Source organism: Cotesia typhae, unplaced genomic scaffold, assembly GCF_013202065.1.
Source record: "Cotesia typhae breed Kobodo isofemale line unplaced genomic scaffold, CoteBio_Ctyphae contig_43, whole genome shotgun sequence".
NCBI classification, from domain to species: domain Eukaryota; kingdom Metazoa; phylum Arthropoda; class Insecta; order Hymenoptera; family Braconidae; genus Cotesia; species Cotesia typhae.
The window spans coordinates 2,235,180-2,247,551 of NW_027423752.1; the positions used below are offsets into that span (position 1 = coordinate 2,235,180).

The following is a 12,372-nucleotide window of genomic DNA, read 5'->3' on the forward strand; positions in this document are numbered from 1 at the left end:
TTTCTATTTAAAACTATTAAAAATAATCAGCACAAACTATAGCGACCCAGATTTTTAGATTTTAACTTTTTTCTTATGTAAAAAGCGGACAGCCAGAGACTAAATAATATAACGATGCATGCTAATCTTATAATAGATGGGAAACTACAGTGAAAAAAAGATATTTGACAGCTTACAATTACACACGCCAGGCGGCGCAAGAATAACTTTTACATGAACTATAGCTCAATGGGGATAGTTTGCCACCCGAAATGTATTAAATTAAAATTGTCAATTTTTATTATAATTACAAAAAAAACTGAAATCCGAACAAAAACAGTTTCACTGTAAAAAAATCGTGCCAAGTCCACGTTCATAAAACTATTAAGAAAAAAAAAATTTTATTTCTTTACAAAAAGATATCAAATAAAAAATTAAAAAATCCATTGGTGTGCGTTATTGTGTACTTCAATTTTTTTTAAGTGTCCTAGTAGATACAATTTAGGAATTTCATAAAAAGTGAAATATTTCGTAACTACGCACACTAAATACGTTCCAAAATTGTTTCTTTTAATTTTTAAATTTACAAAAATATTTTTTTAATTTTCGAAAATCATATACAACCATATCGGTTACTTGGATTTTTTAATTTTTTATTTTATATCTTTTTGTAAAGAAATAAAATTTTTTTTTTCTTAATAGTCTTATGAACGTGGACTTGGCACGATTTTTTTACAGTGAAACTGTTTTTGTTTGGATTGTAAGCACAGATGGATAATAATGCTGACTAATGATATAAAAAAGTTGAAAAAAACTTTATTAGTTTATTATTTATCAGTGGCGAGGTAATAATTTAATGAACAGCAATTGCTTAAGGCGGAAAATTTATCGATGTATTTTTCGTATCGGTTATTCGACGATTATATTTTCTTAGAAGATGTGATTGGAAAATAATTAGATGGATTCTGTATATAAGCTTAAGTATCGACGACCAAATATCATTTTCAAATTAAAAATCTTTAATCATGCATCGATTCGCGGTCGTTTTACTTTTCGCAGCAGTTATTGTCACAGAAGCGGTGAGTTTAATATTTTGAATTTAAATTTTTTCGAAGTTTTAGTGAATTTTTATAGAAGTGGTGAAAAAATAATTTATTTTAATGCAAAAAAAAAAATTACATGTGTAACGTTCTGAAAAATTTCATTTATTAAAATTTTTAAACTATTATAGAAATATAAAATCCAGGCTGGCCTTTTTAGGACATCGATAGACTCCAGGAGGGCCGTACAGCTAGACTAATCAAATAATTATAATATTGCGTAAAAGTAAGCATTCAAACTGGTTAGCTGAATAAATCGTCCTTGGTATATAACTAAAACCTATAACATTTATTGGTATATCAATGAAAACCGATGTATAATTCGAGGGAGCACGGAGCGGAGCTCCGTGCTCTATACAGATTCTCGATGGACTGCCCGTTCGTTAGGCTATATAATTATACAATTATTATTTTGTCAGCCATTGTTGGTCTCAGGTTACACCTCGAGAACGTCGTCGAGGCCCAAGTTTCATGCTGAATTGCATGATTAGACTGACCACGAGCCACGACGGCTTCTTATCTCAGAGATTTCCGTTACATATTTAGCAATGAAATCTCTTCGTAAAATTCTAAGAATAATTAGTCCAAAGTAATTTTTAATTTCGGCGAGAACGTTACATATGCAATCAGAGAATTGATGTAGTGAAAGAGTAATTAGTTTTATAAATCTCATTAAGTTCAATGCTATTAGTAAGCATTAATATAATTCTTGGTCTTTTTGCTTTAAATCCTAGGATATTTTAACATAAAAAATTTTAATTTCACAAAAAAATTATTTTAACTATGACTATATTTTTTAAAAGTAATTATTTTCTTACTTTGATTTCTTAAATATTGATATTTAATACACTGGTCAAAGGATATTTCTTTGGGAGTAAAAGATTGATTTCTTAAAAATTTGTCGAGCGATTTTTCAGGGAATAAAAAATATTTCTTAATTAAAAATACTTGTTAAAATAAAAGAAATTACTTATGTACATTTTAGAAATATTTTTAATCCTAACGAAGCCTTGTTAGATTGAAACAAATATTTCTTATCACCAAAAAAGATTTCTTAATAGTTAAGAAATATTTCTGAAGAGAAACAGTCGATAGATGGCTATACCCCGACTTGTCTGTGTACTTATGCCTATAAGTAGTAGTAAAGGCTGTGCGATACACATATGGAGGGTAGAGGTAAGGAGAACCATCTCTATATATCAAAAAGTGTCCACGGAAAACAGCAAATTAAGATGACGCCACTGTAGCAAGTGGAAAGTATTTAAAAATCCGAACAAAAACAGTTTCACTGTAAAAAAATCGTGCCAAGTCCACGTTCATAAGACTATTAAGAAAAAAAAATTTTATTTCTTTACAAAAAGATATAAAATAAAAAATTAAAAAATCCAAGTAACCGATATGGTTGTATATGATTTTCGAAAATTAAAAAAAAATTTTTGTAAATTTAAAAATTAAAAGAAACAATTTTGGAACGTATTTAGTGTGCGTAGTTACGAAATATTTCACTTTTTATGAAATTCCTAAATTGTATCTACTAGGACACTTAAAAAAAAATTGAAGTACACAATAACGCACACCAAGTACGTTCCAAAATTGTTTCTTTTAATTTTTAAATTTACAAAAATTTTTTTTTAATTTTCGAAAATCATATACAACCATATCGGTTACTTGGATTTTTTAATTTTTTATTTTATATCTTTTTGTAAAGAAATAAAATTTTTTTTTCTTAACAGTCTTATGAACGTGGACTTGGCACGATTTTTTTACAGTGAAACTGTTTTTGTTCGGATTTCAGTTTTTTTTGTAATTATAATAAAAATTGACAATTTTAATTTAATACATTTCCGGTGGCAAACTATCCCCTTTAAGCTATAGTTCATGTAAAAGTTATTCTTGCGCCGCCTGGCGTGTGTAATTGCAAGCTGTCAAATATCTTTTTTTCACTGTAGTTTTCCATCTATTATAAGATTAGCATGCATCGTTATATTATTTAGTCTCTGGCCGTCCGCTTTTTACATAAGAAAAAAGTTAAAATCTAAAAATCTGGGTCGCTATAGTTTGTGCTGATTATTTTTAATAATTTTAAATAGAAATTATAAAGATAATTGATAATAATCAAGTAATACGCGTAATAAAAAGCATGAACTACTATTATAAAATATCATATAAAAAAAAAATCAAATTAAATTTGAAAAAAAACTTGTAACCTCAAAAAACGATTCTGCTTACGGTATATACACACTCGGTAGTCTGGCTTGAGAACGGAACTTGGCGCCAGATTCTACCGAATCTGTTGATAGCGCCACAAATAATTAGAGTAGGAAACTAGATTAAAAAAGGAAAGAAAGACTTCCTCTTTGTAACCGCGCTTCTTACAAAAATGTTCATTATTTACATTAAAATCAATCAGGAATAAAATAAAATTAATAATTAATTCAAATAAATCAATTTGTTACCTAAAAGCCCTGTCGATAAAGAAAAATGGAAACGTATTTGATACAATTCAACGAAAAAATTTCTGAATCCATTTGAATGATTTTTTTTAATCAGGGATTTTATAACAAGATAAAAGTCATTTATTGATTAATTTTTTAACATTATATAACATATAGTATAACATTTTTTCTTTAAAAATAAGTCGTACATTCAAGAAATTAATTTTGCATTTTTTCTATTCATTTTTGTTTTCGTTTTTGCTGCGTCGTAGCGCTTATTTTCTGATTTCGCTAAAAAATGCGCTCGCATTACAATATAAATGTCAATAATCTTAACAGTTAATTCTTTTTCATGAATAAAGCACCCAACTTTTATCAAGTACTCTTTTTTAAGTTCATCTGATATTTGAGTAATGGTTTCTAGGTTTGTCAAATTTTTGCTTACAGCTCTTAAAACACACTTCTCTAATTGTTTGGTCAGTTCAAATAACTCTTCGCTAGGATAAATAAGCCCACCATATAAATCCATTTTCAGAATTACATCGTTTCTATGTAATCGTTGGCCATCTCTTGGATTCATATGAATATTTTGTAAGCAATCTGAACACTTCACAATTTTTTGCAATTTGCGACTTATGTAACCCGCAATGTATGATTGAACGGCATCACTGGTTACTGCCTCATTATAATCATGATCTTCATCAATTGAAGAATTTTCCACTTGCGGTTCAGAATTTTGTAGCATGTCATCAATACCTTGAAGCCATAGCTGTCGCTCTAAATTTGAAGAAATTGACAGTTCAGGTTCAATTAAGCTTCTCAAAAGATTTTCCCCAGAAACATTACATCCTTTCGGAGGGCGTATGAGTGAAAATGTAGAAGCCAATCTGTAAAGTTGAGTAAACATTTTCGGATCAAGGTGATCATTTCCTCCACATGAATGTCGCATGACAGAAAAAAATCTCTGAAATAAAATATCAATGATAATTTTTAACATGTTATAATAAATATAGTCAATAATAATTATATACAATTACCTCTAAAGGATCCTGTGATAACGTTGCTGTCATTAAATATTTAAATCCACATTCGGTTTTAAGCATATCTAGGATTTCAAGGGTAGCTCGCAACGTCACTTTCAAACCAAGTAAAGTGCTCTTCGATATGGGAATTTTTTTTTCTAAATTTTCCCAATTTTGCAAAAACTGCAGGAATTCTAAAATTGACTAAAAAATTTGAGAGAGATGATTTAAAACGTAATTACGTAGAATGGCAAAGATTAATTGTACAAAGTTATTAATCTGTATCATCATTTATTGCCATTAGAGGCAGTTCACATGCTAAGAAAAATCTTCGCAGTTTTGACTTCACGGTGGAAATATTGTTTACGCGGAAGCATTCTAAAATAACTGTTTAAAAGATATGTACTAATTGAAAATATCCACTGTTGTATTTATCACGATTCCAATGTCTCCACTGTGTTTTTACTATGAAGTCAAGATCACAATGATAAATAAACTGGACCACAAATGCAATCACAGCAAAACAAAAATCAAGGATGAATCTAAAAATATTTTTTACTTAAGAAATCAACGATAAAACATTATTTTATTAGCCCATGTACATGAAGTAATCATAATGTATGAAGTACCTTACAGTTTTGTAATAGAGAAGTATTCTTTGTCATTCCGGTATATGTTTTTTCAACTTTCAAATTTTTATGAAACCTACAAAGTTAAAATTTTAAATTATTATGTTTTACTAAATAATTCTTACCTGTTTTTGACGACAATCTTCTCTTGCATACAGGGCATCTCTAGGTATGCGAGAAGTCATAGCTTGGATTGAATTAAAAACAAGATCTATGAACTTTTGTGTCGGAGTTGAATCTTTCAACTTATCACACATAGGTTGGTAATGAGCCATCGCGACAGATACCTCATGACCAAAAACCTATAATTAAAATAATAAAAAATTATTGTAAATCTATTGAGAATAAAATTTTTAAAGTGTCTGAATATTTATCTTATTAGTTTATCAATCGAAAATAGTATGTAATAACATATTCAAGTATACATACTTCAGTTGCAAGAGGTACATTCATTACTTGAAAACCTTTTGGTTTAAAATGTGCAGGTGTTAATTTATAAGCTATTTTCATATTTGGTTGACGATAGTTTTCTTCCTCTAGAAGAGCTTCCCAATGTTTTTTTTAACGATTCCATAGGGCGTCTGAAAAATTTATAGCCTTAGTTAATTATATTATTCTGGATTATCGGAAATAAACTTATATTTGAACGTTACCATGAATTCGCTAATCTTTTCATCCAAAGTTGATGTTCGGAAACATTTTACTAAATGATTAAAATCAGAAATCATCCACAAACGTCGTGAACTATCTGAAGGGTGTTCACAGCTTATGTTATTTTCGTTCACTCCTAATATTTTCCATACCTCTCGGTTCCATGATGCACCGTCCATGACAACTGCGTCTATACAAATTCCGCTGTTTTCCATCAATATGATACACTCTAGAATAAGTTTGTGTAGTGGTTCACTTTTACAAGCACTTTTAGAGAGGAAGCAACCCAAAGCTTGAACCCATCGACCTTGAAAAGGTACAAACTTAAAAACAAGAGCATGATCTGCAGTTTTATTTCTTAAGTCCTCTGGAGTGTGTTCACCCAAGTCAACAAATCCATTAAATTTCATTTCTTGAGAATCAAAATAAACACCCTCACTCAATTTCATCTCATCAACAAGAAGTACTCCACGTTTTTGACATTTATCCATTGATTCACATTTTTGCTGTAATCCTTGAAAAATAGCTGGCTGAAATCCGTAGCTGAACTGCTTATTTTTCGTATAAATTTATTTAGTGTCTCAATACACGGTAATGGTAAAATATCTCTAGTACGTAAAGATTGATATATTCTTCGGCTTTTTATGCGTATTAAAATACACTCGTAAATCCATTCTAATGTATATCGCCGGCCTTTACAATTTTTCTTTTGAGCTGCGTCAAAGCATGAATTAACTACGCTCTGAAATGTTTTAGGTAACTTCATAATAGCTTTATTAACTGCAACTTTTGATTTCTAAGAACATTCAAATTTCGCCTGATACACTTTTTCTCTCAGCTTCATTTTCTGTAAATAATTAGTATTAAACTTAAAAAGAAATATGTAAATGTTACATACTTAAAAGTTAATCCAAAAAAATTTGCCATTTTACGGAATTCATCAAACAGCATAACTAATAAACCTCGGTTGTAATAGAACGACATTCACCATTTGACGTTAAAGTATTACTTATGTACAACTAACATTTCCTTCTTCATATCAAGTTATTAAATCCGAGATTAAATTAAAATTATTATCGTTTAAATCTGAAGAAGCTACTGAGTATAACATTTAATCAACACAAATATTATTTAAAAACTTTGTATTTATTGTCATTGTATTGTAAAATGTATAAAAAGGGTTCTATAAAATAATTAACAGCTATTAATTCTGTAAACGGAAATAAAAGCAGTATATAGCACAATTATTTTATAGGAATTAAAATATGTACAATTTGAAAAACATAAAAATTTTAAATTTTTTCGATATTAGGACGAATGTACAATTATTTTTTCAAAATTATAGCTATCTTGACGATATCATTAATATACAAATATATTCAAAAATTAAAAATGTAATATATGACAAATGGATGAAAAAAAACAATAATTTATGGGTCCACAAATGATAGTCGCTGTCAAAAAACCGTTGAAAAAGCACAAATTGTGTGGCTTTCCTGCAGGAGAAAAAAAATAATATCGTTAGATTTTACAGCTTCTTTTAATGTCTAAAATTTAAAACCATCACCGGATTATCTACACATAATAAAATCTAGCTTTAAAGTTTCTGGTATGTATATGTATAATAACTTACCGATATTTTTAAACGTTTACATCGTTTTTGTAGATTTGAAGTACGACGTTTTTGAGAAATCGTATTTTCTAAAATATTTGAAGCAGAATTACAATTCTGTAAGCGATGTCGTAAAACTCTACAAGATTTACATCTTGGATTCGCTTGATTTCTTGTATAAGACTCGTCACCAAAAATTACACCCTTACAAGTTTGTGAAAACCTAAAATTTGATGTAATAATTAAAAAGATAATTATATTTTTACTCGTCATATAAGTATATTTCTTTGCTAATATAAAAATCGATTATACTTTTTTTTGTCTATTTGAGTACCAACGCATAATGGCCATTTTTCTACGAATTTCAAGTACTCGTAGATGGTTTTGAATGAAAATATATTATCGTTTGTAGTCAATTCCTCATTCGTCGAAAAAATAACCTATAATGTGTTTGCAATTAATTATTGGTATTAAAGAGATTGAGACAAATACAATTATTTTGCAAGAACTTACAGTAACAGATAAGTCTTTGTTTACTCGTAAACGGTTTACGATTTGCATAGTTTTAGCATCCATCCGAAAGAATTCCAACCCTTCTGGTTTTTCAAAATACATCTAACCTTGCGGTAGCACAGAAGATTTCAGATTATCAAAAATTTCTCGGTTGGCTGAGAAGTGACTTCAGGTTCTTTATCATTTTGTTGATCAGTATGAGTTTCTTCATTCAACTGCACTAGTTCTAAATCGTGTTTACTTTGTGTAATCATATCCATAACTCTATCAGAGACTCTCTGATCAGCTAATAGTTCTTGTTGTTTAGATTTATCTTCATGTTTTAATTTTTCTTCAGATTTATTATGGTTAGAACTCGGTTTTTGTAGTTGATTTATAACATTTCCTTCAACGTCATGTATGGCTACAGGGAGAAACTGATGTTCGACCGTTGGCAGAGCTGTATCTCGTAAAGTTTTTTTACCTGTTGGAAAAATCGTGATCTCCCCGTTAATGTTGAACGTTTCGTACATTTTTATGTCCTCCTCTTTAAAATGTAAATGACAAATATAGTCAGTTGTTTTCATTGTAGTGCCTAAAGCTGTATTCCATTTATTCAATTTTTCCAGAGTCTAGAAGTTGATATAAACAAAAAATATTAATTGCCTAAATTATTAAGTATTATTAGGAACATGTTACATTTTTTTAATATTTTTCATCCATCAATAATAATAATGTCAATATTTTCCAAAAACATTAAGACTTTAATTTTTTTAATCAACTTTTGTATAATTTTCTTTTATTATAAAAATTAAAAAGTTATTTAACTGTTCACTTCGCTATTGTTAAATAATTAATAAAAATTTATTATACATACTGTTGGACGAAAAATGATAGAGGTTGAGATATATCAATTCCGTTATTTTTTAATTTACGTCCACTTGAACAACTTTTCACTGAGCAAAGCTTTCCCATTATTATTACACTTATTTTATTAAAATTAACAACAATGAAATTACAAAAAAAACAAAAATGTACCTATAAAAATTTTAAAACAATCAAATCGCTATCTGTATTATTTTAGCAGTTTTATAGGTTATATTTACTTAATTACATTCAACTACGTAAGTAGTTTAGGTTTTAAATATTGCATTTCTCCTCACTACAAAAGTCACAAAAAATATTAAATTATTACGTCCTTTTGCTACACTAGAGCCACTTTGGCAATTTTTTGAATCATAATTTGCTGTTTACTGGTGGACACTTTTTCAACTGATTCCCCATACTAGATGGTCCTCCTTACCTTTACCCTCCATAGATACACATTCAAATGTGCATGGCCACGTCGCCATATTGATTGTTTATAAAAATTTATTTTATTGTTTTGTAATTAATATGATATGAAAATAAAATGTGGAAAAGTTTTTGAGATTGTGGAAATTGAGTGATTTATATAACACTTTTTGTGGTTAAGTTTCTTAACATTTAATAAGTAGAAGAGGGGAAGGGGGCAAAGGAGCCCCTCTGAAATTTAGAAGGACTCAAAATTTTGGGGGCAAAGTGGGCGGAAATTAAATTTTGGCTTACTCTAATGCAGTAGACTCTCGATAACCCGAACTTCGAGGGAAGTGATAAAAACTTCGAGTCAACGAGTTTTTGACTTAATGAAATGTTCGAAATTTGCAAGTAGACCAATAATTGAAAAATACTCTTGATTTCTGATTTATAAGGCATATTTATTTTTAAAAATTATCAATTAGTAAGGTAAAAATATTACATAAAGTTTGTTATATTTTTCTGAAATAAAGAATTATCAGATTTTTTATCAATCAATATCTTGAGCTTATGTTTACATATATTTATGTTTTTGTCTCGGTACTGCTTAAATCAGGTGGGTAGACCTTTATCGACATCAGGAAACTCAGCCACACTGAGTCAATCTTGATTCAAGAAAGTTTTCTTCTTCAAAATTTGAACTCTTGAAACTAGATATAGATAAGACAAAGAAATAAGACAAAAAAACTAAGGTGGCAAATAGCTAAATTGTATTGATTGTACTTGAGCTTAAATCGATCAGCAGGAAAAAATTATAATGTAAAACCTAATTTTTTAGTAATTTTCAAGTTTTTAACCGAAATTATTGTGTAACATTTTTTGAGCTTGTCTGAGCCAAAAATATTTCGAGATTATTTTGTAGAGAATATGTTTTTCTATATCTACCAGCAAAAAGTTAAGCCTAATAGAAAAAAGGGTAAAAATATAAAAATTATATTTTTTATAAATTTCAAGTATTTGACCGGAATTATTTTAAGTCAACTATTTTTTTTTTATCTACTGTTGTCTACCACACAAGTATTAAAATCCGCTTCTAAAACTTTGTTCCTCTTTCGTCTAGCCTAAATCTGTACGCGAAGACTTTTGCTAAAAATTATCTGAAATTTCATGAAACATTTGTAAATATTTCACATTATCCTGTACTTGTGATTTTTATTCTATAGTTTTGTCGTTGATGTCAGATTGTATTGTTCAAGCCCACGTGTTTTGATGCCAACCTCACTTTTATTTTGACATTTTATGCTTAAAATATAGTATAGTATTTAAGCGCTTGAACTTGCTCGCGATCGTCATTTCGCTTGTTATTATTAATTTAAATTTGCTCTATTTTTAAGTTTAATTGTTGGCCCCAACTTCCAGGCCCTGTTGACTAGAAAGAAATAACTTATTAAATGTTAAGAAATGATTTCATAAATAATAATAAATATTTCTTAAATACAAAGAAATCTTCTTAAATGCTAAGAAATCCTTCATCAGTATACTTTTGGCACATATATTTTAGTGATTTAATAATTTAATAAATTTTCATCCAGAAACCACTAAATTTTTATTATTACACGGAAAAAAACGTGCGGTAAATCCAACCGCACTTGGAGTTGGATTTAATGTACTTGAAAATCATCCGTAAACAAACTATAGCGTATATATACTTTAGTCCATCCTGTAGTAAATGATACTCCAAGTGTAGTTGGATTTGCCGCAATTTCTTTTCCGTATATTTAACATAATTCTCTCTGGAAATATATTCATTGTTTAGTATTTGTTATGGATATTGATAGGCAATAACACCTGAAGATCTCGTTAAATTTGGAAGAGCTCGCAGAGATTGTGACCGGACCGTTCCTGTTGACAGTAGTGTCATTGATCGCGTGATTCAAGGTGCAATGATAAACGACCGTCAATTCTTTTGCTATGCCGCCTGTGTTGTCAAGGAACTTGGTCTGGTATGTAACTTTTGCTTAAATTAAACAATAATGATAATAACGATAGATTTTTGGATTTAGGCGACTGCAGATGGTTCCTTGATGGTTGATAAGGTCATAAGTAAAATTCCTGAAGGCTTACCAAATCGTGATACCATTGTCAATGCTGTAAATGAATGTGGAACTAAAAGTAAGTGTCATAATATTCACCGCCAAAAAAGATTAATGTTCTTAATGTTAATTGAAAAAAAAAATTTTTCAGAGGCTGCTGATCCATGTGATACGGCCCAAATGGTATTTAATTGTTTCCATGAGAAAAATGTAAGAAATTTATCATTCAATTTTTTATTAATAAAATTTAAATAATGATATTGATTAAATAACAATAAATAATTATTTGTCATAGGTTCCGAGTCTCTTAATGGGATAAATGTTTAGAAAAGTTAACATTGCTTCGAAAAAAGAATTTTGCATATTCTGGTAATTGATTCATGGACTATCAGCGGTTAAGGTGATTCTTAAATGAATAAACGAAAAAATAGTCATTTGAAAATTTGTTCCAAATAAAAATATTCTTGGCTTTGAAATTGAAAGATGAATTTATTGTCTTGATCAATAAATAATTTCTTAAAAACCTAATTTTTATAGTTATTATTTAAAATGATCAAATCACTGCTTTCAACTTACTCATATTTATTCCATCATAATGCGAAGGATTGAGAATGCTTCAAGAAAGAAAATTTTTTTTATTATATTTTTAACTAAAAATTTAAATTTTGTGCCATTGTTTTTGTGGGAAGGTTAGTGAAAATGTCACGCAGTTCATATGGTTGTATATTTTATTTTATGAATAACAGTTTAAAAAAAAACCAAAAAATACGCTTTTTATAGAAAACCGAACTAAAAAAATAGAAAATTAGTCTTAATAAATTTAAATCAAGAATAGTCTGTCGCCTAGGACCAAACGGTTAGAGCGACGTTAAATAAATAAATAAAAAAAAAAAAAATTAAGAACAGTGTTAAAAATTTCAATAAATATCAGTTAATAATAGTGTAAATAAAAAAAAAATACTTGCCACTATCATTTTCGACTCAGGAGCAATTTTACACGCAGATTGGAATGTTCTATTTTCCTTCTTTGGCATGAATCATATACTATTTCAATGCAATATTTTTCTATACTTTTGGGTGGATA

The 12,372-nt window shown here is 28.8% G+C and overlaps 1 protein-coding gene across 1 annotated transcript; it reads left to right on the top strand.

Moving 5' to 3' along the window:
* Positions 1-908: 908 nt before the first annotated feature.
* Positions 909-11,816, top strand: LOC141528172 (general odorant-binding protein 69a-like). Its single transcript, XM_074244084.1, has 5 exons — positions 909-1,058; positions 11,034-11,198; positions 11,259-11,367; positions 11,440-11,498; positions 11,584-11,816. The coding sequence occupies exons 1-5, from the start codon at positions 1,005-1,007 to the stop codon at positions 11,605-11,607; spliced, it is 411 nt and encodes a 136-aa protein (XP_074100185.1). The 5' UTR covers positions 909-1,004; the 3' UTR covers positions 11,608-11,816.
* The last annotated feature ends 556 nt before the right edge of the window (positions 11,817-12,372 follow it).

Bases quoted from the DNA above. Each gene is read 5' to 3' on its own strand.
- LOC141528172 (XM_074244084.1), top strand. From the start codon at position 1,005: ATGCATCGATTCGCGGTCGTTTTACTTTTCGCAGCAGTTATTGTCACA. The intron at 1,059-11,033 runs GTGAGTTTAATA...GGATATTGATAG, and splicing joins CAGTTATTGTCACAGAAGCG to GCAATAACACCTGAAGATCT. The intron at 11,499-11,583 runs GTAAGAAATTTA...TATTTGTCATAG, and splicing joins ATTGTTTCCATGAGAAAAAT to GTTCCGAGTCTCTTAATGGG.